At 52.9% G+C, this 27,949-nt stretch overlaps 2 protein-coding genes across 3 annotated transcripts in view; both read left to right on the top strand.

Moving 5' to 3' along the window:
- Positions 1 to 16,563, top strand: part of SS18L1 (SS18L1 subunit of BAF chromatin remodeling complex) — a 28,425-nt gene extending 11,862 nt beyond the window's left edge. The window contains exons 2-11 of the mRNA XM_043885090.1: positions 2,872 to 2,948; positions 3,461 to 3,545; positions 4,141 to 4,285; positions 4,718 to 4,915; positions 5,666 to 5,827; positions 6,012 to 6,116; positions 6,904 to 6,996; positions 11,161 to 11,280; positions 12,733 to 12,860; positions 13,940 to 16,563. Of these exons, the coding sequence (XP_043741025.1) occupies positions 2,872 to 2,948; positions 3,461 to 3,545; positions 4,141 to 4,285; positions 4,718 to 4,915; positions 5,666 to 5,827; positions 6,012 to 6,116; positions 6,904 to 6,996; positions 11,161 to 11,280; positions 12,733 to 12,860; positions 13,940 to 13,966 (1,140 nt within the window). The 3' untranslated portion in view covers positions 13,967 to 16,563. The remainder of the gene's footprint in view (positions 1 to 2,871; positions 2,949 to 3,460; positions 3,546 to 4,140; positions 4,286 to 4,717; positions 4,916 to 5,665; positions 5,828 to 6,011; positions 6,117 to 6,903; positions 6,997 to 11,160; positions 11,281 to 12,732; positions 12,861 to 13,939) is intronic.
- Positions 16,564 to 16,683: 120 nt separating this feature from the next.
- Positions 16,684 to 26,142, top strand: MTG2 (mitochondrial ribosome associated GTPase 2). Of its 2 annotated transcripts, none has more exons than XM_043885088.1 (7): positions 16,684 to 16,819; positions 18,160 to 18,384; positions 20,108 to 20,255; positions 20,891 to 21,006; positions 21,651 to 21,869; positions 22,034 to 22,172; positions 22,895 to 26,142. In XM_043885088.1, the coding sequence occupies exons 2-7, from the start codon at positions 18,181 to 18,183 to the stop codon at positions 23,287 to 23,289; spliced, it is 1,221 nt and encodes a 406-aa protein (XP_043741023.1). In that variant the 5' UTR covers positions 16,684 to 16,819; positions 18,160 to 18,180; the 3' UTR covers positions 23,290 to 26,142. The 2 variants fall into 2 exon arrangements, with proteins under 2 accessions (XP_043741023.1, XP_043741024.1); XM_043885089.1 differs by lacking the exon at positions 16,684 to 16,819 and adding an exon at positions 16,832 to 17,613.
- The last annotated feature ends 1,807 nt before the right edge of the window (positions 26,143 to 27,949 follow it).

Here is a 27,949-nt window from a genome sequence, read left to right as displayed (position 1 = left end):
TCACCTCTATAAGTTTCCCGGGCAATTGGTCTTCTCTTTAGAAAGTCTCCCTGAGGATCAGGTAATCCATCTCACAAAGTATACCTCAGGATCAGGTCATTCTTCCTCTGATAGAGTCTCTTAGGATTCATAAGCTCCCTCAGATAATGTCCCTCAGGAGTCTTCAATCCTCAGGAAGTCTCCCTTCAGGTGGGCTAATCCCTCCTGAGAGTGCTTCCCTTAGGATTGAGTCACCCCTCCTTTGAAAGATTCCCCATTGGCTCATTTCTCATCCAGAAGGTCTCCCTCTGGATCCACTCATCCCTCCTCACAAAGTCTCCCACAGGGTCAGGTCATTCCTCTTCCAAGTCTCCCTAAGGATCAGATCATCTCTCCTCCAAAGGCTTACCCAAGATCAGGTCATCGCTCCACAGGAAGTGTTTCAAAGATCAGGTCTTTCCTCCTCAGAAGATCTCTGTCAGAACTGAGTCATCCCGCCTCAGGAAGTCTCTCCCTGGGTCTGATTATCCTCATCAGAAAGTCTCCTGAATCAGATCATCCCTCCTCTGAAAGTCTCCCTGAGGATCGGGTCATCCCTCCTGAGACTGTCTCCCTCAGGATCCCGACACTCGTCCTCAGATAGTCTCCCTCAGGGTTAGGTCATTCCTGCTCACAAAGTCTCCCTGAGGATCAGGTCGTTCCTTCTCTAAAATCTCCCTCAGAGCAGGTCATTCTCTTCAGAAAGGGAGTTGGATAATCCCTCCTCAGAAATCCTTTCCATGGATCAGGCTGTCCCTCCGTAGGGAATCTCTGTCTGATTTGGGGCGTTCCTCTCCAGGAAGTCTCCCTTAGGATTGGGCCATCTCCCCTCAGGAGTGTCATCCACCTCAGGATCAGGTCATCCCTCCTCAGAACGTCTCAGTCAGAACTGGGTCACCCACCTCAGGAAGTCTCTCCCAGGGTCTGATTATTCTCCTCAGAAAGTCTCCTTCAGTGATTTCCCAGGTGGGCCACTGGCTAAGAATCCACCTGCCAATGCAGGAGACATAGGTTTGATCCCTGATCCAGGAAGATGGAGCTGCTGAGCCTGTGAGACGCAACAACAGAAGTCAGCCTCCGTTAAGAAGCCCATTTCTTTGCAACCCCGTGGACTGCAATGCACCAGGCTTTCCTGTCCTTCACTATCCTGGAGTTTGCTCAAACTCATATCCATTGAGTTGGTGATGCTATCTAACCATCTCATCCTTTGCCTCCCTCTTCTTTTGACTTCAGTCTTTCCCAGTATCAGGGTCTTTTCCAGTGAGTCAGCTCTTCGCATCAAGTGACCAAAGCGTGGTAGCTTCAGCTTCAGCAGCAGTCTTTCCAATGAATATTCAGGGTTGATTTCCTTTCGGATTGACTGGTTTGATCTCCCTTCTGTCACAGGGACTCTCATGAGTCTTTTCCAGCACCACAGTTAGAAAGCATCAGTTCTTTGGCGCTCTTTATGGTCCAACTCTCACATCCATACATGACTACTGGAAAAACCATACTTTTGACTATATGGACCTTTGTCAGCAAAGTGATGTCTCTGCTTTTTAATGCACTGTCTAGGTTTGTCATAGTTTTCTTTCCGAGGAGCAAGTGTCTTTTCATTTCATGGCTGCAGTCACCGTGTGCAGTGATTTTAGAGCCCAAGAAAATAAAATCTGTCACTGCTGCTACGTTTTCCCCTTCTCCTTTCCATGAAGTGAGATAGTACCTTGTTTTTAAAAAATCCCAACAAAAAATAAAAAATCCTAACAGTGTAACATTTTCTCATAGTTATTAGAACTACAAAAATGTTCCTAACAGCTGGTTAACGTCTCATCCTATGGTCTTCCTGTCATTGCATAAGTTATCCCAACATTGAGCACTTAGCATCCCCCCTTTTCTGAGCAGATAGGAAGGATGCTGAAATGGACTTATGGTTCATGTGAAGCATGTGACCTTGGGAGAGGATTCTGGCCTGGCAACATGAGCCTAGGAGGTAGAGCCTGTGGAGCCTTCTGGGGCGGCTCTGAGAGGGAGAGGACACGGCCTTCTGTGGTTGTTTTCCTTTCTTAATTAATCTGGGAAAGACTTCCTGGGCAAATGGCTGGGATGTCCAGTCCCCGTGGGTCTAATAGCCTGCCTGCGCTGGGCTCTGCAGGCAGCCCCGGCCCACAGCGCCACTTTGTGGCTCCCTATCTCGGTCCGCTTCACCGCCGGCATGGGAATGGCAGAATTTGGCACATCATCTCCAGCGTGGGGAAAACAGTCCAGCAAAGAGGAAGAGGCTGTAACTAAAAAAACCAAGCAAGAGAAGCCAAGCCCAAAGGCTCAGGGGCTGAGCGGGTAGGGCAAGGCCCTCATCTCCACCCCACGTCCAGATGGGAAGTGTCTACGCAGGGCCTCCTGGCTGGTCTCTGGGAGCCTCTCCCACACTCCCACGTGGTGACCTTTTCTGCAGGCTCTTTCATTTCCTGGTCTCCAGGGCCACCCCAGGTTCTGTCCCCAAGTGGCCATTCTGGAGAATGCCTCCCCTAGGCATCCCCACCACATGGCTGTTACTTGCAGGTTTCATGCTCTCCAGACTCCGATCCACCCTCAAGGATCCTGGAAAACAGGTCCTGCAGGCTGTGGGTTTTCCTCTGCAGAGAACCTGGGACCTGTCTGGGTGGGGCTGGGTGTGATGGACCCTGGCCCTGCAGGGCTGCGGGCTTGGCCCAGGCATGTGGAAAGTGCTGGGCCCTGCTGGCTCGGGCTGTGAGGGGGCAGCTCTGCTGATGGCAACACTGGGCCTCATGAGCTGTGGGATGGTGCCCTCGAGCCCCCTCGAAGACCACCCGAAAACACACTGTGTTCCCACGATCACGTCTGCTTCTCCTTCAGATGCTGGATGAGAACCACCACCTGATCCAGTGCATCCTGGACTATCAGAGCAAGGGCAAGACGGCTGAGTGCACCCAGTGAGTGGCCGCACTGCCTGCACCCCTCCCAGCCACCTCTGGGGCTTGGTGGCCTGAGCGAGTGGGGCCGCAGGGTCAGCTAAGCTGCTGAGTCGGCTCCCCTGGGTGGCTCCCCACAGAAAGGTGGGCGGGTTTGGAGGGAAATGCAAGTGTAGGGGAGAAGGGACCACTGTGGGGCCCAGGGCTGGGTGCAGAGTGGGCTCAGAAACTGCTGTCGTAGATGCTGTTGCCTCTTCGAGGGCTGGGGTATCAAGTGAGCCCAGTGCCAGGGTCCACCGATGAGGCTCGCCCCCTGGCAGCCCCTCCTGCATCTCCCTGGCCCCCAAGTCCCTCTGACCCACCCCCACCTCCATCCTCTGAACAGACTCAGTGGTCCCAGGTCGGGGTATCCCTCCCCACCCCCGGCCCTTTCTGGGTTGCAGAGCGCTGTGCCACCTGTCCGTTCGCCCCACCCCAGGGCTTGGCTGCAGGGCTGGGCAGGCTCCTCCCCTCACCTACGCCCCCGCCTGCAGATACCAGCAGATCCTACACCGGAACCTGGTCTACCTGGCCACGATCGCAGACTCCAACCAGAACATGCAGTCCTTGCTGCCCGCCGTGAGTGCCCACCAAGGCTGGTGGCGGGGGGCGGGGGGGGGGGTATAGACACCATTGGTCCAAAGCTGCAGAACTATCTGGTTCAGATCTGGGAGATGAGGGTGCCCAGGTCGGGGAGGGGGTCACTTGGAAGCTCCATCTTTAGTCCTGTGATCAGAGATGGCCCTGGGGGTAGAGGAGGAGCAGGGCGCCTGGCCACCTGAGACTGTAGCACAGGACAGACTGTGCAAGGACTCGGGGCTACCAGGGACAGAGACCCTGGCCAGCTGAGACCAAGGCGGGTGGGGAAGGGTGTGGAGAAGGTGAGGTGGACGCAGCTGGGGCTGGTGAAGCAACTCCCTGAGTCCCAGGAAAGGGGGGCCCAGCTTTGAACCTCAAAGTGTGTGTTGATAAGCTCGGGGAACACTTGGAGTAGCATTTCTGTCTTGGCCTAAGCTGTCCAGCTGTATGAGAGTGGTGGTCTGTCTTAGAGACGTTTGCCAGGCAGCCAGCAAATGTGGCTACAGGTCTTGGGGTGGCTGAGTCCCTGGATGAGACAGTCTAGAGGCCGTTCTCCGCGTTAACCCTCCTCCCGGTGACCTTCCTGTTGCCACAGCCGCCAACGCAGAGCATGACGCTGGGCCCGGGAGGGCTGTCCCAGAGCGGCTCGGCCCAGGGCCTGCACTCGCAGGGTAGCCTCAGCGATGCCATCGGGGCCGGCCTGCCACCGTCCTCCCTCATGCAGGCCCAGATCGGCAACGGTGAGCAGCCCTGGCGCGTCGGGCTCGGGTTGGTTCCGGGAAACAACCGGGTCACCGACTGGGCTCCCGAGTGGCTGGTGCTGCGGTGGAGGCCCCCTCTTCCCAGAGGCCCTGCTGCAGGCACACGTGCGCGGGTGACAGGGGTTGGGGTAGGGCCCTTGTTCCAGCCCCAGATTGACTGTGACCCTGCAAATCGGCATGCGTCACCTGGTCACCTGAGTGCACAGGTGTCCTGTTCTTGGGTTGAGAGTCAGTGGCAGCCATTGGGACGGTTGATTAACGTGATGGGAAGCAGGCCGTTTCCTTCGCTGGTTGTGTGCTTGACCATGGTCAGCCTCCCCCCTGCACAGTCACGTGAAGGAAGCTCAGCGGGGTGGGGGGGTTCTTCAGAGCCGGTCTTCTGTGGGTTTCACACCCCCTCACCCACCACAGGTCCGAACCACGTGTCCCTGCAGCAGACGGCGCAGAGCACACTGCCCACCACCTCTATGAGTATGTCGGGCAGCGGCCACGGCTCAGGGCCCGGCTACAGCCACTCAGGCCCTGCCTCGCAGAGTGTACCCCTGCAGAGCCAGGGCGCCATCAGCAACTATGTGTCCCGGGCCAACATCAACATGCAGTCCAACCCAGGTACCACTCCGCTCTGCCCATGGCCCCCTCCTCTGGCAGCTTCCCAAGGGGCGGCGCTGGTGGGTACAGGCCCGGCGGGTGGGGGGCTTGGCTGCTCCCACGACAGCTTCAGGGGAGGCTCTGAAGGGTGGTGGCATGCCCCACCCCGCGCTGGGAGGATGGGGTAGGGCTTCCACAGGCAGGAGGCACGCAGGGCATGCTGAGGGGTGGCGGGAGCCCCGCTGGGCAGCTTGGGGCCTTGAGCACTCAGGAAGCGTTGCGTCCAAACTGGGGTGCCCCGTGAGTTTGAAAGCTTAGAACAGGAACAGAGGGTACGAAATTTCTCCTTGCTTGTTATGTTAATTACATACTGAAAACAACCTATTTGGGATATATTGATTCAAATAAAATGTTGCTGAAATATATTTCACCTGTTTCTTTTCATTCTGTGATGTGGCTCACATACCTTGTGCTGGACAGCGCTGCCTGGAGGGTCCCGAGCAGGGGGGCAGGAAAGGATAGGCAGGGGGAGCCCCCTTTGAGGCTACAGTCTGGGGAGGGCAGGGCCACAGGCTTCTCTGGGACCAGAGTGGGGACCCCGTTTCACATTTTATGAGTCACCCAAAGGCAGTTTGGCAGGAAGGGTGACGTGGCCCCCTGGGGGGACCTTGTAGAAGCTTCAGCCTGGGGTGAGGGTGCAGGCTAGTCTGAGGGTGGGGGAGGCACCACCCGGGAACTGCTTGGGTTACTGGGGTCTGTCGTGTCCCCCAGTGTCCATGATGCACCAGCAGGCAGCCTCGTCTCACTACAGCGCGGCACAGGGCGGGAGCCAGCACTACCAGGGCCAGTCCATGGCCATGATGGGCCAGAGCGGGCAGGGGGGCGGCGTGATGGGGCAGCGGCCCATGGCGCCCTACCGGCCCTCCCAGCAAGGTGAGGCCACCCTCGGTACAGGGAACCGGTGGGGGGAAGGCCGCTGTGGGAAGCCCGGCTCCTGGGGGCTGGACATGTGGCAGGGCCCCATGTCCCCTGGGTGGGCCTGGTGGGGTGTCCTCTGAGTGGGCCTGTCTGGGAGGTTCTGGGGCTCGGGGAGGTGACGTCAGCACTGTTCCCCCAGGCTCGTCCCAGCAGTACCTGGGCCAGGAGGAGTACTACGGCGGTGAGCAGTACGGCCACGGCCAGGCCGCTTCGGAGCCCATGAGCCAGCAGTACTACCCCGATGGTGAGGTCCACTTCCCTGGCATCTGTCCCCACTTCCCAGCTGTTCCCAGTTCAGCCCCAGTGCCCCCGCCAGCAAAGCACCCAGAGTTCCCTTTGAGGGTAGGGGCTGGTCTCTGTTGAGAAAAGCTTCTGGCACTGGGCTCCCTGGGGCTGGGGACACAGTCCTCTGAATGGATGGACATAAATGTCCAAAGGATGGACACGAGCTCGTGGTGAAGTGCCTTCAGGAACGTGACAAACCTGAGCCAACTCTATGTCCCGTAACACCCACCTCCCAGCTGCTCAGTTACAACTTCTGCAGGTTATTTTCCTTTTTCATGTCACCGTTCCAGCATCTTTAAAATCAGGGTTTGTGGAGATGGCTTAAAGTGACTACAGAGGATAGGTGGGATTTGGAGAGGACCCCATGCAGGGATGTGTGACTGGGTCAGGCAGTGGGCCGTGGGGAGGTGGCCAAGACCAGAGGGGTCATGCACTCCGATGGGAGCTGGTGGCGGGATGGTGACCATAGCGACATTAAGAGCTAATGGACATGTGTGTGTCGGACATGGGGCACCAAGTATGCCCTGTAAACCTTGGCTTGTTGGCCCCAGGAGCAGGTGGCCATCTGCACTTTAAAGGAACCTCGGCTGCCAGACAGCAGGAAGCGCCCCCACGGGCTCCGTCTAGGACACGGGACCCACATCCAGTGGCAGGCCATCCTGACCTGATGGCTGAGTCCATGTGGTCTTTCCCGGGTCTGGGAAGCCAGGACCTCCGCTGACGCTAGGCGTCTCGTTTCCTTGCAGGACACGGCGACTATGCCTACCAGCCAGCGTCCTACACAGAGCAGACCTATGACCGGTCGTTTGAGGACTCCACGCAGCACTACTACGAGGGCGGTAAGGCAGCTGGCTGTGAGCTCCAGGCCCAATGTGCACAGGGCCTGCAGAAATGGGGCGGGTGCTGATAAAGCCGCCAAGGTGATGTCGCCAAACTGATTGAGTGCCAGCTGGCCCTGGAAAGGACTTCCTGCTGCCCCCAGGAAGCCCTGAGAGGAGAGGGGCCACTAATAAGCTCATGGGCGATGTGATCCAGGGCCCCAGTCTGCTGGTCAGGAGTGGGGACAACGTCAGTGCTGCCAGTGGCCCAGGAAAGAAAAGACAGATGATATAAATGGAATGAGTAACTAGAAAATGTGACTTTGGGGGTGACCTTTTTTTAATTGTAGAAACACATAACGTTAGTGTTTTAGCCATTGTTAAGTGCACACTTCAGTGGCACTAGTGCACGCTGTGATGTCACAGCGTCATCGCCAGAGCCTTCATCTTCCTGAACTGACCATCTGTCCCCAGGAAACACTGCCTCCCTGTTTCCCCTCCCTCTCTGGGAAAGCTGGGCTCAGCCTCCTCCTCAGGAGGAGCCCCTGCCCGCCTTCCACGCTGCTCACCAGGGCAGGCTTGTCAAAGCCTCAAGTGCAGTTTGTACCCTCGCTTTGGGTTACAAGCACTCACCCTCCATAATTGATGAGGACTTTGCTAAAACATCCAGTGACTTCTTTTAGGGCAGGTGTGGCAGACGGCATGGTTTCCTCCTGGATCTGGAAACATTTTGTTCCACCTGGTTAGTGACCCCCGCACAGGACCACACACGGTACTGGCCACGCCTGGCCTGCCTGGTCTTTTTTAGGTTGGAAGGTGGGGGTGTCTCCTTCAGAGGAGTGGTCTGTGCCCTGAAAAAGGCAGGGGTGTTGGGCGGGGGCGATAAGGGGTGGCTTGAAACCGACGTGAAGGACTTTGCCATAACTAGCTTTGTCCCCCAAGGGAATGAGGAACCTCAAGAGACACGGGTGGCTGGTCCTGGTATTGTTCACAGGAGGCAGGTGCCCTGCGGGTTCCCTGGAGTGAGAGATGCCGAGAAGTGGCACAGCAAACCCAGCTGGGTGGGACAGGGTTGCTGTCAGGACCACTACAGAGCCCTCCATGGAAACCCTGGCGTCCCACAGGCATTTCCTCTCCATGAGGTTTGCAGGAGCAGAGGCTAGACACAGCCAGTGTCCACTGTGACATGTCCAGAGTGCTGCTGTGGCAGGTCCCCCGGGTCACACCAGATGTGCAGCACCAGGGTGTCTGGATGCTGCCTTCTGTGCAAAACAGTGAGTGCTAAGAGCACACCCACCCACCAAAGACAGACCAGAAATACTGGGGACAGTGATGGAAGTGACTCCGGGGTGATAAGGCCAGGCCAGGCGGGTGCAGGCGGGCCCTGGACCTCTCCAAGGTGGACTGGGTTTGGTTTTAGATTTCAAATTGCATCAATGTATCTGTCCATTTAGAAGTCAAACTTCGAAATATTAAACATTATTGGCTGTCGTTGAAAATCAAAACGCTAACCCTGTGGCTGTGCAGATCTGCTCCCCACCCCTAGTCCTCGGGTCGATTCTCAGTTTCTCCCGATGACAATGGTAACTGTGGGTGGGCATTCGGGACAGCAGGGTGGCTGTGCCCCAGACAGCCGCCACTCAGGCCCCAAGGCTCATCTGTGCTTGATGACAAGGTTTTATAGACAAGTCACTATCATGGGTTTGTTCCTTTGTTTTGTGGCCACATTCCTGCCACATTTATTAACACCAGCCTCTTCTTTCACCAATGAATGTTTCCTTTTTTCATGGCCACATCATAGACTGTCGCAATAGTCTTAAAGATAGAAACAAATGAAAAGGAGCGGAAAAACAAGGGAAGTTGTCGTCTCTGCTCCAGTGGAGGGAAAGCCCCAGGTTGTTCTAGGAAGGGCAGAATCTGGGCTCCCTGGCTCTGCTGCTCCCACAAGACCCTCTTGAGAATCCCTCAGGCATGTTCAAAGAGTCCTGCCTCTTGTTTCAGAGTTGTCCAAACCAGCCCATCTTCTGCTGGGGTTTGGCTCTGGGTCAAGGGAAGGTTTTTCTGGGTGCGTGAGATCTGCACTGCATTCTTACTGCACACTTGCTGTGTCCAGGCCTCAGCGGCTGCTGTTGTAAATTAGCCCCTTTACCTGTTACCACAGGAGGAGAACAGGGACTGTAAGACATGAGAACGTGCAGATGGGCCCCGAAACTCTGCAGCCCTGGAGAAACCTGCCAAGTCTCTGATGTACTTCTCAGGAGACACAAGGACAGTGAACCCTCATCTCCACCAGTTGCTGACACCTCCTTGGCCATTGGCTGTCCCATTGGCCATTATTGCTGGGACTGGCCATGGTTGTGAGGAGGGAGCAGAGGTCAGGGTGTTTCCTTAGATGGTGATCAGTCAGAAAGACCCAGGAGGGACTTCCCTGGTGGTCCAGTGGCTAAGACTCCGCACTCCCAGTGCAGGAGACCCAGGTTCGATCCCTGGTCAAGGGACTAGATCCCACCTGCCACAACTAAAGATCCCACATGCCACAGCACAGCTAAGAGCTGGCTCAGCCAAATAATAAACAAATAATTTTTTAAAAAGACCTGGCAGGCTCCTCAGAGCCCACCTTGGAGAAAAGTTTGCCCATATTACAGAGCGTGTTCCTTTTCTTTGTGTGCAGCTGGAAATGGACTTCCTAGTGGGGTTTTAAGCCTTTCCACATGAATTTGCTCTCAATAAAGCTGTTATTTTTTAATGTACATTATTAGGATCCCAGTTTTTAAATACTTAACAATTTACAACTCCTAGAAGAGGAAAGTTATTTACAACTGGAAAAATAATGTAGAAAAATGGGTTATTTGGATTCCATTGTTCATAACCTGGCCTCTTGACGGTGCCTCTGTCTCTTACTTCCAGAATATGTTTTCATTAAAGAACAACAACAAAACAACAAATAGCTCTCCTTTCTGGGCAGGCTGTTCACTGGCTCTCTGATGCCACAGAGGAGTAAACACTCCTGGGCCCCCTGCCTCCAGCTGCTCCTGTTAGAGGGTGGGGTCTTATGCAAAGTAGGACCAGATATACTGTAAGTTAAAGGGCAGGCACTGTGGTGTTGAAGAGCAAAGCCCTATATGAAAGAAAACAATGAAACTAGGCTTAAATTGGTCTTTGTATAAAAGCACTATGAAAACTGAATGGCATTTAATCTCTACACCAATCTAAAACTCTTGTGACCTGTGTTAGGAAGACTTTGTAGAAATATTTTTAATTTTTATTGATTTTTAAAATTTTATTTAAATATAGTTGATTGACAGTGTCGTGTTTCAGGTGTACAGCAAAGTGACTCAGTTATATATATATATATATATATATATATACACACATATATTTACATATGTACTTATTTTAGGTTCTTTTCCATTGTAGGTGTAGGATTTTTAAATGGTTGTTTACATTCGCTCTTAACCCTTGATAACTATTTGTTAATATGCTTACCACTCTCTCAAAGTTTACTATGAGCTTTCTTCTAAAAATGAGGCTTTTAGCATGGGTGCTGGCTGACTAGTTAAGATTTTTGAAAATGAGAATTAAGGCATTTTTTTCGGAAAAAAAAGAAAAAACGAACCTAAAACAACTCTGGGACTATACCCACATATAGATGAAGAATACAGAGGCAAATTTCTGCATCTTTTCATCCATGAAGTCAGAGGACAAACACATTACAGGTCTGAACTGGCTTGCACATTTGTCTGTAAAACGAAAGTGCACTGAAACGCGTGGGGTCCCTTTGAACTGTGGAAGTCACACAGCCTTTCCCTGTGTGTGTGTCCAGATCTCCTTCTTATAAGGACACTGGGTTAGGGCCCAGTCTAATCCAGTATGGCCTCCCCTTAACAATTACATCTGCAAAGACCCTCTTTCCAAATAAGGCCACCAGTCCCCGGGATCAGGACCTCAAAGCCCTGGTATCAGGCTTTGTTTTAACTGCAGTAATCTTTTTATTTTGGCTGTATTTTTGTATTTCTATCAGAGAGTAAGAGAGAAGTATAATAAAGTAATTTGTATTGTTGTGGTAAAGAAAAGGTACTGGAACAGCAGAGTCAATCTATGGAACCCAAAGTAGCCCACACCTTGGGGGACAACGGAGCTGCCGTTGCTCTCTGGAAACAAGCTCACGTCTACTTCCCTCTGCAGGAAACTCACAGTACAGCCAGCAGCAGACAGGGTACCAGCAGGGCACGGCCCAGCAGCAGACGTACTCCCAACAGCAGTACCCCAACCAGCAGAGCTACCCCGGACAACAGCAAGGCTACGGTAAGGTGGAGGGGGGTTGCAGGAATGTGGTCACTCAATGGGTGCCTGCACACTTCTTATTTTGGAACAGCTGTAGGTTTCCAGAAAAGCTGTGGGGAGAGCTGATGGTACCCCACGGCTAACCTCTTCTGTTCCTAGCGCCCCATGGTAACAGCTAAGAAACCAGCACTGGTGCGTGGCCGTGGACTGAACCCAGTTTCTTCAGATCTCTTGGGCCTACCTCATGTCCTTTCCTGTCCTGAACTGTCTGGGGTCCTACAGCTCCTTGGGTTGCAAGTTGCTCAGACTTGCCTTGTCTTTCCTGACCTTGGCACTTTGAAGAGGGCTAGGCAGGCACTTTGTAGACCCTCCATCAGGCTGGCTTTGTCTGGATTCTGAAAAGAAGACCATGGTGGGGAAGTGTCTTCATATCCCCTCCCATGGGTGTGACTTGCCTCTGCTGAGGCTGACCGTGGTCATGTGGTTCATGGCGCCTGCCAGGCCTTCCCACTGCCCGACTCCCTCCATCCCGTCCTCCAGACTGTGGTGTCACTGGGTCCATCCCCACCTGAGGAGGTATCATCCACATAGATTGTCCAGGAAGTCTTCTCCAGGGAAGACAGGTGTCTTCTCCCCTGTTCACTTAGTTATTGATCATATATTTCTATTGGTAGGTGCTCACAGGTACTGATGTTACACATCGGGTTATGATACAAACTTCTTTATTTTACGGTTCAAGCTGTCTCAGCCCTGCCTCTCGGGAGCTTGGGTTGGTGCCTATGGCCCTTGGACGTGCCCCCTGCTTTTGGCTTTGGGCATGTGCTTCTTTCTGGGACCATAGCATTTCCCCTGTCCCAGCCCTTGAAGCAGCTGGTTTTGGAAAAACCCCTCAGCCTTTGTCAATTCCACCTACACTGTCCACTTAGGCTTCAAGGCACCATCACTGTCTTGCATGTATTTTCACCATTTCCTGTGCATTTAACTTGTGTTTACAGTGATAACTGTGACTGTGTAAACTGGTCCCAGGAAGCAGGTCTAGCGCTCTGAGAGTGGCCCCCAGTCCCTGTCTGGATGTGGGGGAGCATAGCTGGAACCATGCGGATGTAGCAGGGGTGGCCGCCAGCTGTGGTGCTTTCACTGCTCAGGTTTAATGTGGAGGAAAAACGGGTGCCGATGTCTCAGGGGCTTCCCCAGTGGCTCAGCTATAAAGAATCCACCTGTAATGCAGGAGCCACAGTAGATGCAGGTTGGATCCCTGGGTTGGGGAGATTCCTTGGAAGAGGACATGGCGACCCACTCCAATATTCTTGCCTGGAGAATCCCATGAACAGTGGAGCCTGGCGGGCTACGTTCCATGGGGTTGCAAAGAGTCAGACATGACTGAATTAGCACGAACGCATGTCTCAGGGGCTTGGGAGGACCTGTGGGAGAGGGCGTTGGGGGGGTGATCTCACGGATCCTGCTGTGTTCCAGGGCCCGCCCAGGGCGCCCCCTCACAGTACTCCAGCTACCAGCAGGGACAAGGCCAGCAGTACGGAAGCTACCGAGCATCTCAGACAGGCCCGTCCGCCCAGCAGCAGCGGCCTTATGGCTACGAGCAGGCAAGCCTTCTGCCCGTTTCCAGACCCACGCCCCGCCTTGTGCATCACATGTGACAAAAGTTCCCCCTGTGGCCACGAGGAACAATAAAATGGGACAGGCTGGCTCCCCAGGTTCCTCCGGAACATGAATTCTCTGAGCCTGTAAGGATTTTAAAAATTGCCACTTTGGTCAGACACAGCTGGCTCTTTGTGTCCTAAACTCACCTGGAGTCTCGTCCGTTCACACCTTGGATGTTTCCCTCATGCCTGGCAGCGTCAGTGTCCGTGGCGTGCCTTCAGGTTATGGCACCTGGGCAGATTGTAGAGCTTGCATCTTGCCTGTCACAGTCAGACCTGTCTGGGGCAGGAGCAGGGCAGTAGGTGGGAGGAGATCAGTCCTGGGCACTCTGCAGTCTCCTTGGAGGATAGTCCTGGGCAAGAGGTGACTATCCATCAGTGACTATGTGGTAGGTCAGAGGCACTAACGACCATTTACATGTCTAATAAAACCTTAAGGCACTGTGTGGATTAGGGATGTTTTTCTCTTGGTACCTGAATAGGTAAGGTCCTGTATCTCATTATTTAAATACTTCTCACCCTGCTCCCTAAAGAGAGATACAGAATGAGCCAGTTTTACGTAGAGAACGAGTTTTCAACAGGAAGTAAACAAGCCCAGGGCAGAGTCATTAGGGGAGCAAATCTTATTGGCTTTTGGAACGTTCCGGTGAGTGTGCGGGAAGCGGTGCCAAGGGGAGTGTGCCTGGGGAGCCCGTCCCAAACCTGTTCATGGCAGGGTCCGGTGGGGATGTGTCGGGGGTACCTGGCCCAGGCGCAGCGCGGTCAGCTACTGTGTGACCACGTAGGCCAACCTCTTCCACCCACTGACCTAAGTCAGTCATCTCAGCCTGGATGGTGGCTTCCAGAACATCAGCTACCCACCTGCCTCATGGAAACAGGCTGAGGCATTTGGTCGCTGGCCAACCATGCCCCGTCCACCTCTCATCCTGGGTGTGGGCTGGGGTGGGATCTGTCTCATCCTCAGGTGTGGACCCTCTCACGCAGACCTGTTGGGCTATAATCTGTGTCTTGCTCTCTTGCAGGGCCAGTACGGAAATTACCAGCAGTGAAGAACCCATATCTGTGAGGAATCCTGAGGCGGCATGTCCGCCCAGGATGGACAGGCCAGTGACAGTTCTGAGGGGCTGTGACCTGTAGGCTGCCCCTTGCCTCACGCAGCGTCTGCTTGTGAAGCGCGCACATTTCATGCGGGGTAGGACACCAAGCGTGCACGCTGGTGCCAGATGGCGCTTTGATGGTGTGACATATTTGGTGCTGTGTATAGTATTGTATGTTCATACAACGGAGAGGTTGTCCCTTTTTGTCCCCCCCTCCATGTTTCTAGCTAGCTTTAGGGGTCCTTTTGTCATTGGAGTCTTCTGTGCCCAGTGATGGGACAAACCTACCAGAGGCCACAGTCCGCGTGCTCTTATGAACAGACCTGAGGTCTGACTCTCATGTCATGCTTGTACTGGGGGTCGTAAACTTGTCTCTCACTGGCTGCACTGCCCCTGGCTGGCAGCCTCTTCCTGGGCCTCAATGAGGGGGAGGTGGGGGAAGCATTTTCTGTGGTTTGCATCAGTCTCTGTTACCCAATGGAAAGGATAAATAAGCTTCACTTGGAGAGGCTGTGAACCTTTATTTCCAGAGCTCGCTCCTTACCTGTGTCTCTCACAGGTTCTGTTTATCCAAAAAGTTACACGTTTTTGTATTACAAAGTAAAGAGGGATCAATGACTTTGTTCCAAATAAGTAGGAATCCAAGAAGGCAACTGTGATCAGCCTCACCCAGGGAGAGCAGTATTACTGAAGGAAGGAGAGGGTATTACTGAAGGAATTACTTTGGGTTTGACCCTTGTTTATTGGATGGCTGTTTCTGGAATTTTAATATGTAATATGCTCAATTCTAAATTCATAATTTAAAATAGTGACACCAAATTCTCCAAAGAGTTGACAAGTTATTTTATACTACTTCTTCCGGGACCTGCTTATTCAAATCTCCAAGCAAGCATTCCTTTTCATTTAGGAATATCTGGAATTCACATCTTATTTTTAAAGAGAACACCACTGATTTTACTGTGTTCTTCCTAAAGAAAAGGAAAGCTCTTACGTAGAGAAATCTGAGTCGTTTTTACATTCCTAGGACATTAAATGCCATTTAAACTCTGCACAGACGTTAAAGATAGCTCATGTGGAAAAGTCAAGTCAAAGGAAAAATTCTACATTTCACTAGTAAGTCCTACAGACATTTTATTAACCTTTACTTGGATAATAATACCCATATTTATTATGGCCCCTTTAAAAACATCTTTGGGTAAATGCTGACGTATTTCCAAGAACCAAGAAAATCCAAAAAAAAAAAAATCCAATTCTTGATATCTCAAGTCTACTGAAGGTGATGTTTTAGTGAAGTCTTATGTTTTAAAATTTTAAAGTAGTACTTTATCCATAATTGGATGCTTTGCAGCCTATAAGACATTTTTAATGTGTTTCTAGCGGAATGAATTCCGTCCCCACTGGGAACATGGCGACAGTTACTGTTGCTGTTTTACAGCTGAGGCACCAAGGCTCATTGAAGGGACAGCTGGGGTCCAGTACAAGTCCTGTTGTAGGACATTCTGCCCTCTTCTGTGGAGACAGAATCACACGGACAGTGGGATATAAGTGTTTATTTTGTAGACTTTCGGGTTTTAGAAACCCTTGACACTAGTAAGGGCTTAAAAAATACATCTCTACATTAAATTACTGAAGTGAGAGCCCTTAATTGCTAAATGACACAGACATTAGCAATTTCAATTTAGGGAGTCATTTCCCTTCATTTTGTTCTGTTCTTTCCTGACAATTTTCATAGAGGTAATTTGCAAACTCAATCGGGGATTAAAATTTCCCGTTGAAAATGTTAAAACATTTCAGAGAACTGTGAAAATAGTTTATTTTTATTCTTTGCCAATATGGGAATATGCCTTTCGTGTGTGTTTTTTTTTAAAGTGCTGTATTAATACTTTTTGAAGGAAAAGGACACTTGAAAAAAACTTATCCCAAAACTTCAATCTGAAATGTCTTACATTAAGAATTTCTTGAATGTTGTTGTATATATTTTAAAAAGCACTTTGTGAGATAGTTTGTACATTTATTTCCTAATTTATACACGATTGTTGGTGTTAATATATTTAATGATTAATAACAAAATGTTTATTTAACGTGCCGTCCATTTTTATGTAATGTGGGGAGTGATGCCAGCGGCTCGTCACTCGCTTGCGTCTCTTCTGTCTGCGGAAGCTCTCAGGCCGAAGCGAGTCGTCCGCGCGGCGTGGTCGGTGCCTCCTGGTCTCCCGGCTGAGGTGCGGGAGGCCGGGCGGTGATTCCGCCCCGGCCCCGTCTGGACTCGGCACCTCCGGCCCGGCCCGGCCGGCCGAGCATCTCTCCCGCGCCCAGCCGGAGCCTCGCCTCGGCGGTCGCTGAGCGCCGGCGGCCGCTCAGCCTCGGAGCCAGAAGTGGGCGTCTGACCGTCCGGCCGTGACCGGGCAGATAGCCCCGTCTCGTTCGCGAGCACAGGCCGTCCTGGGACAGCCGTCCTCATCCGCCGTTTCTCTCTTCAGTCGGACTTTGGCGTCTTAAGTTGTTTTATGCCTTTGGTGTGATTAATAAACTGGCTCTTCGAGAACCGACCTGAAGAGTGAGTTTCCGTGAGGTGATGGGGAGCCGGAAGCCGCGGTGGGAGAGGGTTGCCCGGCCCGGGATCTCGGAGTCCCGGGGTTCAAAGGAAACGCCCGCCCACTCGCTGGAAACCCTCGTCGGCTCCGTCCGGACGCCCGTAGCCCCTCCCCCTCCCGCACATGCGCGCTGGGGAATCCTGCGCAGGCGGGGCCGATCCCGGAAGTGATCCCTGGAGGCGGCACCGGAAGTGACGTGCCCACTCGGGCGGTGAGTGTGGGTAGAGTCCGGGTACTCGTGGGAGAGGGTAGGGGGCGGGCGTGGGACCGAGCGCGCCCTCGAGTCCCCGGTCCGGGCTGCCTGCTTCCGTTCAGCCCGCGTGGGCGCGCTCCGGGAGCCCGGAGATGCCTTCGGGCCGAGGTCCTCGCGGGTGTTGTTCTGTACTTGCGGTGGCGCGGTCGTACAGAACAGTGTGAGCGTGAACACACGTGGTAAACAGTTCTGCAGAAGCAGCGTCTTGCTCTGAGGGCAGCTCGGGGCAGGCTGGACTTCCCAGACTTGTCCTGGTCGGGCGCCCCGGTCCGTCCTGCTAGCAGGCCTGTCAGGAGGGGGCTTCCTTCTGTGGAGGACCCTTCTCGAGACACCAGCGGAAAGGAGAACACGCTTTTAAAATAGTTCTCAGGCAGATAGAGTTTAGCAGAAGAAACGTGTCCAGAGTTAAGGAACACGATATTGATTCTTTAAAAATGACCCTTGCCTTATTGCACTGGACGGTGGTCGCGTGTGTGTCCCGCGTTTGAAGAACACTGCTGTGAATCACTGGTGCAGCGAGGACATTATGGACATGGGCAAATGACAGCCTCTCTTGAGTCCCAGCCTCCACTGCTTTAAAATGGGCATGCAAAATGTAGGGGTCCAAAATCCTGGCACAGTCTCTTGAGGACAATTTAAGGAGGGTGTAAAGGCCCCCATTTGAAGGGGAGCATTCAGGGAAACAGCAGAGTTGGTGTTTTTATCTGGAGCTGGTGACAGTGGAGTTGCTTCGGCTCCTGGACACCCGCAGGGTAAGGAGAAGGACCAGGACAGAGGAGCGTAGACATGGGCTGCTTGGCTGGCGGTGCAGCCTTCAATCAGTATCCAGCTCTTCTGCTACTCTGTCCAGTCTCTGCCCAACAGCAAGGCCACGAGGGTGGTCCTGCAGGGTATTCTCTTGAAACAGCAGGGTGGGAAAAGTCTCGAAAAGCCAATGGGAAAAATCCAGCATGTGGTGTTACCCCTCATAGGGTTGTAAGAAACAAATGGGTTTGTTTTGGGGGGTTTTTTTGGCCTCGAGACTTATGGGCTCTCAGTTCCCCAGCCATAGAGTGAACCTAGGCTTCTGGCAGTAAGAGCCCAGAATTCTAACCATTAGGCTTCCAGGCAGCTCCTTCCAAGTGGCATATGGGCTCAGAGGGCCTGACTCGGGTGGAAAGTGGCGAGTGAGGTGAGAACTTCTTTCGTGGGCTCATTTATTTCAGAAACATACATCAGGATTTTTCTGGCCTAGGCGCCCACACTTCTTTAGTTTCAATTTCATGTTCAGGTTTAAACCAGCTGTCTTATTTTGCCAGTTTGCCTTTTGTTAAGGAGTCATGATACCTTCGAGGCTTTTCTCAGCGAGACCCCAGGCGGTGTTGGAGGGTGTGGGGTGCTGGACGTTGGCAGCCCGCATGGTCCCTGGGCCCAACCGCCTTCTTCTGCTGCGCACTTCTCCCAGGCTGCTCTCAGTCAGCTGTGCAGACTGCAACAAGCACCAGGAACCCCCCAGGAAGCAGCCACTCTCGGAGAAAAAACTGGTGAGACTTCTAGAAACCCTGAAGGGATTTGCCTCCAGTTTCCTCATTGGAAGTCACAGGATGTTGTTTTGAGCTCCCATTACCTTGTCTTCATTTATCCTTGAAAATGAGGACATGAGATGAAGGCATGTGGATACCAAGTACTGTGCTGGCCAAAACTGTGGCAGCCCCAAGGTGGTGCCCAGTGTGCTAAAAGTGATGACCCTTCTGGGTGTTCTCTCCCTTCATCCGGAGGGTGCCCAGACCCCTGTATCACTAGCCTATGTGTCTGAGATAAGTGTTATATATATTCTTAAATCCGTGGAGAAGGGAACGGCTACCCACTCCAGTATTCTTGCCTGGAGAATTCCAAGGACAGGAGAGTCTGGCAGGCTATAGTCCATGGGGTCACAGAGAGTCAGACACAACTGCGTGACTAACACTTTCACTTTTCACTTTCATATTCTTAAATATGTGTGAATAGTTCTTAATTTATATCATTGGAGGGGGACGCATAGACGTTTAGTTTTATAGTTCTCAAAGTCTCACACTTTTTTGTTCTTCTATTTATCAAAACCTATTTAAAATATGAATGATCTTTAATCAAAGTGAAGAACGTACATGTTTAAGACCACTTTGTTTTCTCCTAAGTAGGGGGTTCCACATGAGGCTCATTAGGGCAGAGAGTACTTCCTGTGGAAAAATTACTTTGGCAGTCAGCAAGTATACTCAGATGTATCAGGTTTTCAATGGTTATGTCTCCTCCCTAGAATGTAAACATTAACTCTTAGTTTTATCTTCTGTACAGTGCTCATCAGTTGTGCTTTTTTCCCATCAGGTTGCTTTCCATCATGTTCAAAATTATGCATTGTGTTTTTGAATAGTCATTCATGGTTTTTCCATTTGGTGGTGCCAGAGCATCTTAACATATTGGTGTGTTTTCCTTTTTTAAAAAAAGATCTGCTTATGGAAATGCAGATGCCTTGGTCCCCACGGAGGGGCTGTGTGGGCGGCCACATCTGCTTGTGTGCTCCTGTGGGAAGCAGACAGGCTTCTTGGGACAGGGCAGCTGGGCTGGGGTGGTAGCCCCAACTTGCACCCTGGCACCTCGGGCAGCTGGATGTCTTGTGCGAGTGAACATTTATTAAATATTAGCCTGGTTGGTTAGTTAGTCTAATTCTTTAGGTCAGTTGTAGCTCCCTTAGGGACCTGGAGAAGAACTTGCTCACAGATTAGAGCTCTGTTTGCATCACCACGTTTAAAAATGTGGACCTACTCAGTTGGCCAGAGAAGACGTCTGGTCTCAGCGGGAAGCCTGGCAGTGGCCCAGGGAGTGTCCCTCTCAGTGTCTCGTGCTGAGGAACAGAAACTTCATTAGTAAAGGTCTGTTATTTCAGTAGTGTGTTTATATTTGAAAAAAATGTAGGAAGACGCTTTATTTAAGGAGTGTCTCCTATGCTGTGCTGTATTTAGGTTGTTAGTGTCGCGTTTGTTTCTGGGGTGTGTATTCCATGCTGACCACTCTTTACATCTGCGTCCTGGATTTCCATTTGCCTATAAATAGCAGTGACTTCTGGGAACTCTTTCTTATATTTGCATTTTAGGTGAGATTAGCAATGTTAGTATCATTAGCATCTAATTTTAAAGCTCTTCCTAGGTAGAAAAGGTACCTTTCAAACGGCTGCTTGGTCCTTGCAAGGACTGCGGAGTTAATACCAATCAGGGCACCCTGTGCTCTCTGCAGAAACGGCATTTTGTGGATCATCGCCGAGTGCTTGTCCGAGGGGGACGCGGAGGCAATGGGGTGAGCTGCTTTCACAGCGAACCCCGGAAGGAGTTTGGAGGCCCTGACGGCGGTGATGGAGGCAACGGGGGCCATGTCATCCTGAGAGGCAGGTGCCCTTGGGCAGCTGGGGGAGTTCACTGTGTCTACCATCTCTGGGTGGGGAGTTTGCACCTTCTTGCCCTAACAGGAATTTGAATTCAAAACCGATGGGTGGACATCATTTTATTAAATTATGTGGATGTTCACATTTAGATATTTCACTCCAAACCGACTTTCAAACCAACTTTGATGGTTTGTTGTTTTTTTTAACATTTCAGGAACATAAAGACTATCAGGGAATCTAACATTCTGGTACCATATGTCCAAGGGTTAAATCTGTTTACTGTTACTATCTCAGTCAAGTGCTGAAAGGGTGTTGATCACCCCTACACGCATGGAGCACAAAGGCCTAGCTAACTAGTCCACTTGAAGTTAGTAGCCATTCACAACATAATAATAAAGTACAGCTATTTTCAAACTCACAATGATATTATGGGTAGTTGTGAATTTTTTGGAAACTGTAGTATCTTTTAAAAGAAATTAAGAATTTAGCTTTTTCAAAAAGTCTCATTGCTTGTTTGGTAACTTTTGCCATAACTTCATCCCATCTGCATTCTTAATCTGAACAAGAGAAACTTGATGAAATGAGACAGGTCTGCCTTTAACACAGAGGGCGGTGACGCTTCCCGCTTTGACTTCCAGTTGACCAGCATGTCAAGTCTCTGTCTTCTGTCCTCTCGCGGTACCAGGGGTTTGACGGCGAGGATGGCGGCCGGAAGAACTGCTTTGGGCGGAATGGCTCCATCCTCTATATTCGGGTAGGCCAGGCACAGAGTCCCCTGTCCACCCTGTGGGCCGTTGGGTTCCCAGGTCCTGCGAGGGGTCCAGAGGGGCCTGTCTTCCATGGAGCAACCCCAGACGGGGACTCTGTTGATTTCTTTTTTTTTTTTTTTGGCCGATTTCATACCATGTGCATCTGTGACCTGTTCACAGTCAACGAGACGATTCTGTCTTCCAGCGAGGGGACCCAGAGGTCCGCAGTCCCTATCTGCAGCCCCACAAGCCTCCCCTGCCCTACCCCCCTGGGGCATCTCCGTGTGAGCAGTGGGTTCATGCCCTCAGCATCGCTCTCATTGGCAGATGCTCTGCTCACCCTGATGCTACAGAAGTGCTACTGGGAGAAGCCATTGTGCATCCTGCCCTGCAGACCCCTGAGGGCCCTCCTCCCTCTGGGAGCTTGGAAGTACCCTCTTCTCTTCAGTTCAGTTCAGTCGCTCAACTCTTTGCAACCCCATGAATCGCAGCACGCCAGGCCTCCCTGTCCATCACCAACTCCCGGAGTTTACTCAAACTCATGTTCATCAAGTCGGTGATGCCATCCAGCCATCTCATCCTCTGTCGTCCCCTTCTCCTCCTGCCCCCAGTCCTTCCCAGCCCCTAAAAGCGCTTTGTTGTGTTTCAGGTCCCCGTGGGCACTTTGGTGAAGGAGGGAAGTGAAGTCCTGGCTGACCTCTCGCGCCCAGGAGACGAGTTCATCGCAGCGGTGGGCGGGTCAGGGGGAAAGGGTAACCGCTTCTTCCTGGCTAACGACAACCGTGCACCCACGACTTGCACTCCCGGACAGCCAGGCCAGGAGCGCATCCTCTTCCTGGAGCTCAAGACAGTGGCACACGCTGGACTGGTGGGTGTCTGTGCATCGTGGTGGCCGGGCAACCCGCTTTCTCCTATCAGATCCTCTTGGCTTCATTAGGAGCCCTGCTCTTGCTTGTCCCCTGTTCCCCACCTGAGACACCCTGACCCCAGCCAGTTATAGACTCTGTGGTGATAGTCTTCACTGTCTTCCAGGTTGGATTCCCCAATGCAGGGAAGTCCTCGCTTCTCCGGGCCATTTCAAATGCAAGGCCTGCTGTGGCCTCCTACCCATTCACGACCCTGAATCCCCACGTGGGGATTGTTCACTACGAAGACCACCAGCAGATAGCAGGTAGGACCTCTCAGAGGAGTGGGTGATGGTGGAGTTCAGAGCCATGCTTATGTAACTTACATGCATACTTGTTTTTCTTCATTTAAAAATTATAGTTCTTTATCAAAATCAGTTTAGATTTGCTTCCCACCCCCTCCCCCAGGCATCTGTTAGTGGCAGTTCGGGAATTTGAGTTTAAATTTCAAACCTGAGGAAATTACTCCTTTTCACCGCCTCTATTCTTCTCTTCCATCTACGGGGAATTCGGCAGCATCAGTCATGTGGACTACATGTGAATTTAAAAGCTTTTCCTGTACCATTTTGAGAGGAGAAAACTTTTTCCAGAAGATAATGTACCCATTAAAAATAGTAAGCCTGCTGGCAACATGGTTTGTATAGCACTTTATATTTGCAGAGGGCTCTATCATAATTTCTATCAGTAATCAAATTATTAATAGATTACAGGAAGCCGTTTTCCCCTTTTTTGAATCACTTTTGAAGCCAGAAAGATTGGAATGTGTTAAGTAGTTCTTATTAGACTGATCTGTCGTCATGCCAGTCACCCAAATATTTCAAAGCATTAGCAAGACTGGAAGCTGCATTGCCTCAGATGGAATCGGCCTGGTGAATCAGCAAGGCGGAAAATTGAACGACTTCACTCATGAGATATTCCTTGGAAGGAAAGTCTCAGTGCTCAGAGGCCCCGGGCTCCCCTCCTGACTGTCTGCTTGTCTCCTCCACAGTGGCTGACATCCCCGGCATCATCCGGGGTGCCCACCAAAACCGGGGCCTGGGCCTGGCGTTCCTCAGGCACATTGAGCGCTGCCCCTTCCTCCTGTTCCTGGTAGACCTCTCGGTGCCAGAGCCTTGGACTCAGCTGGACGACCTGAGGTATGAGCTGGAGCAATACGACGAAGGCCTGTCCAAGAGACCCTACGCCGTCGTGGCAAACAAGATCGACCTCCCGCAGGCCAGGGCCCGGCTGCCCCAGCTGCAGGCCCGCCTGGGCCAGGAGGCCATTGCCCTGTCGGCGGCCACCGGGGAAAACCTGGAGGAGCTGCTGCTGCGTCTGAAGGAACTGCACGACCGCCACGTGGCCGCCGAGCTGGCGCGTGGCCGCCAGCCGCTGCGGTGGTAGCAGAGAAGGCAGCGCCTGGCAGGCCAGCTGTGACTGGAGATGAGGAAGGAACCCCAAGGAACCAGGAGGCCTTGGTGCAGGGGCCTTCCTGCCAACCTGGGGCTCCCAGCCAACACACCCCCTGCCCCGGGACAGGACCCCTTGGGCAGCGGACACTCCTGCCCCCGCCAGTCTGTCCCCAGTGCTTCCATGCCTGCCTGCGTGTGAGTGACACGCTGCAATGGGCTCATCTGTGTTAATTGGCCCCTAATTATTAATAGCATGGGCTACATGCTAGTTGACGTCACCAGATGGGCACGTGGACAGGAGCCAGCGTCAGCAGCGCTGACTTGTAGGTGGTGGCAGCTGAGGCAGAGGTGGGCCTCTGATGCCACAGCTGTTGACACCCTTTCACAGGAATGCTCCGTCTGCTGCATGAGGCAGGGGGTGGGGAAGCGTTTGCAGGTGCCCAGCTGTGAAGGAACAGGGACTCAGTGAGGGTGACGTCCGCCCTGTCATCCCAGACGGTGCTGTGCTCTGTGGAAGCTGAGCTTCACGACTGAATGCTCCCAATATCCGACCTGGGCCTCGCGGTGGGTTATTAACTGCAGTCTGCAGGCAGGGTGTCAGCAGCCTGAGCCCCAGGGTGGTCAGGGACAGGTCTGTATTTCTAGGTGTCACTGGGAGCTGTACCCACACCTCAGGGTCCCCCAACTGCAGATGCCTTAATGAAGACAAGCCCATGCATCGAGCGAGGTGGTCTTAAACTTCTGTTTCCCCCGCTAAAGTCTGATTCCCCTGACGTGTCCCTGAGGGGTGAGGGGGGGCAGGGGAACAGGCCCTCTGGGAGTTGGCCTCAGGGTCTCAAGGCATCTGAGCCTCTGGATCACTCAGACCCGTGTTGTTTCTGCATGATGGGGGCTGGGCAGACCTCAAACAATAAGCCAGCGCCTCAGCTTTCAGGAGCAATTCCGTTTTGATCTGACATCAAATCTGCAACAAGAACAAGAGTTCTTTACCCGAAGCTTTATTTTAATGTCTTGTAATTTCAGAGGTCCTTGTGTTCTGGAAACCAGAGATGGATTTTGCATCTATTTGTTCTCTCAGGCCACCACAAAGAGTAAAGCCAGGTCTGAGTAGCGTTTAATTATCAACGGCCTTTCATCTTGCTCACAGGGCCCCCGCCACGCTCACTCTTCAGAGGCGGAGATGCTTAAGATGCCCGTGTGGCTGACCCGCCAGGGGCCCCACTGCAGGGGCGGGGGTTCGTCCAGTTCTCACTGTGTCCCCCAGAGCCTCAGGACCTGACCCTCAGGGGCACCAATACATTTGTGGAATGAGTAAGTGTGTGGTGGCAGACATTCAGTGCATTTGGGTTGCTTTTAAAGACATTAAAAGACCCGGTGGACGCCAAGCCAGAGCCCCCGTCCCAGCTCCCCCAGACCTGCCTCTTCTGGCTGTTTTGCTGAGTGATCTGCTCTGAAGTCTGAGCCGCTCTTAACTACCTTGATCAGCCTGGAGCATCACTTATTGATTTCTGGCCCCGAACGGGGACTTTTGCTTTCTCACGCTTACTCCCTGTTCCCTCCCTGGATCTGCGTCGGGCCATCGGGGCGTGGGCTGTGGGGCCCTGGGTTTTCCCACGGCTTTCTCCCTCCTCCGGGTGGTGTCTGTTCAGTGTCATCCCTCCCCACTGGTTCCATCTCCCCGGAGCTCAGCCACCAGCCTCCCCTGAGGTCTTCTCTCCACTTCCTCAGCCTTCTGTTCCCCCATGGATGACAGTGGTCTCAGCGCCTCCTGGGCCAGGGTGGCCACCACCTCCCTGTTCTCTTCTCCCTCGTTTTACTCTCAATTCATCTGCAAAGACCCTGTTTCCAAACTGGGTCATATTGTGAGTTTCCAACTGATGTGAATTTGGGGTCCTCTTCAGCCCCGTCAGCACCCTGTTTCATACCCAGCTGACGCCCCCTCATCACCCCAGGCAGCAGCCTATGCGGCCCCATCCTTGCATGCACAGATCCTTGCCCCACCCCTACTTGGCGACCCTCTCCTGTGCCTGGCCTGACTCCCCCTGGCCCCTGGGCCCCCTGCCCCACCACTCCAGCTCTTTCCTTGCAACATCAGGGACCCTCCAGTAAGGATCCTCTGGGAAACCAGGCTTCCGTGCTGCCAATGCCCTTCCTCAGACACGCTATGAGTGCCCCCCAGCTGGTGGCCCCCCAACCATCTGATCAAAGTCAGCCTCACCCTACACGGCCATGCCCTGGGCCGTGCTGGCCTGTCTCAGGCATGTGGCCCCTGGTATATTAATCAGCCGCCACATGGCTCTTTGAGACACAGTTCACTGGTTTGCGATGCATCCCAGGGCCAGGACACCAGAAGCAGGAGGACAGACTTGCTGGGCCCATAGTAGTTTGGGTAAAACATACATGTGTGTGGGGATACACACCAGTGTGTTTGCAGATGGTGGGGGGTGGGGGGACATTCAAAGGTCATGGAGAGGCGGGCACCACCCCCTGAGGGTTCTGTCCAGATGGGTCAGTGGTGGTCAGGCTTGGGGGTAGAGATGGCTGTGGCTCTGAAAGCACGTGAGGTGCCTGGTCATGTCATCACGTGACGAAGTCGCACAGAACTTGAGGTTTGATGGGTGGACTCAGAGTCTGGGAAGGCGAGAAAGTTCTGGAGGTGGATGTTGGGGATGGTTGCACGACTCTTGAGAGTGCCTAAGGCCACTGAGCTGTGCACTTAAAATGGTTAAAAGGGTAAGTTTTACATATATTTGACCACAGTAAACACACACAGAACGAAGCACACGCACTTGTGTGCACACATGCAGTTACATGCACGCATGTGCAGGTGAGCAAGCGCTAAGCACTGCTGACACCATCGATCTCATTGCAGGGAGGCTCTAATGCTCACGCCCACCATGGCCAGGGTGTCTCCTCTCGTGAAAGGGCAACAGGGCAGACGGAGCAGTGGGGACACACAGCCCTTGGGTGGAGCCAGAGCTGCCTATAGGAGTGTAAGTACCCAAAGAGGGGCATCTGGAGGGGTCTCGTCTTGCAAACCTTTAATTCTCTGGAGAAAAAAAAATTTTTCCTTGTCAGAAGTAGCCAGGCACCAGTGGGTCCATATTTTTCCAGAGCTAGGAGATGTCTCCACTTTCTGCTATGGTTTTGGAATGGAGGTGGGGGTGAGGGGTAGGCTTTCTGCCTCACTGTGGCCTGGGTGGGCTGCCCAGCCCATGGAACCCACTACACTTGGCACTGGGATATCGCAGGCACTGGGATATGCCTGTCACCCACCCCTATTGCTTGGTTTTATCATCTATATACCTGGGACGCATCTATAAGGTCCAACAGCATAGGGGTGCCCGTGGTCTGGCCTGGGGTCTTAAAACTTGCTCATTTCAGCCCCACCCTGGATACACAGCCCCTTCCCCATGTGGGATCTTCTGGGACCCATGGCCAAGGACAGAGCAAGCCTTGGAGTCTAGAGGGCCATGCCCCCAAGATGCTAGCATACCGTCCCTGGCCAAGCCCAGGGGTTCGGGCCACAGGCAGCCACCGGCCATTCACCTGCCCAGCCCCAGGCCCTTCCCATAGCTTCCAAAGAGCTGGATGGATCTTCAGAGCTCAGCCCCTCCCCCACATTGTCCATGAACACAGGGAGGGTCACCACCTTGGGGAGATTTGAATTTCAGACTTGCAACAAAGAATGCTGTATTTAGCCACCAGATTATTTGTTGTGACTCTGAAATCCAGGTTGCACTGAGCTCTTGCATTTTATCTGATGGCGGAAGTGAAGGGGTGAAGCAGGGGGAGGTTGTGCAAACACATCCCTATTGACACTGGCCCTGGAGGGAGGGCTTTGGAACCGGGCCACCTGGGGGAGAGGCTCCACCCCACCAGGGTCCTGCCTTCTTCCCGTCCCTGGAGGGGCAGAGGACCCACCCCGATGGCCCATGCCAGGGCAGCACCAAGTGCTTACCTTCAGCCGGCTGCCCCCTGGTGTCCTTGGGTGGCCCAGCAGTGGTGACCCCCTCCCTCAGATGGTGGCGCTGGCCCACATGGCTGCTTTCCCCTGATGAGGTCGGGCCAGCCGGCTCATCAGGACCACAGAGGGCTGTCTGCAGTCCATAGCTGATTAGGTGGCCTCCGGGGAGCACCCAGCCCTGGTCCCAGGAATCGGCCCACAGAGCTGCTGACCCAGCATGGGGGTTCCATCCAGGAGCTCGGACTGAGGGATGTTGACTTCCGTCAATGATCTGGGATCCTCAGTGACATGGGCTTCCACCGCGGGAGCTCAGGACAGTGTGTGGACACCATCCTCAGCCCTCCCCCACCTGGGGTGTCTCGCAGTCTGAAACACTTTGGGTTAGAATTTGACTCCTTTAGATTCAAAAATGGCCCTCTGTTAAAGTGCACATCTCCCCTCTCTGGAGTAGTCAGCCCATCACACTTTAGTATGAATTAATAGGTTTGAGGAGCTGGGATGAGGGGCAGACAATTCCCAGGCAGAGCAGAGCCTCCGCTGATACAGGAAGCCCTGGGCCTTGAAGGGCATCAGGGAGGGGCCAGCAAGGAATAGTCCACCCACCTGCCCACCCCCGTGGCTACTCTGAATCTGGGGTTCTGCCAAACTGGGGCCCAGGGCAGAGGGCAGGCCAGTCCCTATCCTA

This window comes from Cervus elaphus, chromosome 23 (assembly GCF_910594005.1).
Source record: "Cervus elaphus chromosome 23, mCerEla1.1, whole genome shotgun sequence".
Lineage (NCBI taxonomy): Eukaryota > Metazoa > Chordata > Mammalia > Artiodactyla > Cervidae > Cervus > Cervus elaphus.
The sequence above is the reverse complement of the archived record's forward strand: the minus strand, read 5'-3'. Positions and strand labels throughout refer to the sequence as shown.

What these genes read in the sequence shown, in the direction of transcription:
- MTG2 (XM_043885088.1), top strand. Translation starts at nt 18,181, where the DNA reads ATGATACCTTCGAGGCTTTTCTCAGCGAGACCCCAGGCGGTGTTGGAG. An exon ending in CACTCTCGGAGAAAAAACTG is followed by an intron (nt 18,385 to 20,107) that starts GTGAGACTTCTA and finishes TGCTCTCTGCAG; the next exon opens with AAACGGCATTTTGTGGATCA. An exon ending in CAGTGGCACACGCTGGACTG is followed by an intron (nt 21,870 to 22,033) that starts GTGGGTGTCTGT and finishes ACTGTCTTCCAG; the next exon opens with GTTGGATTCCCCAATGCAGG.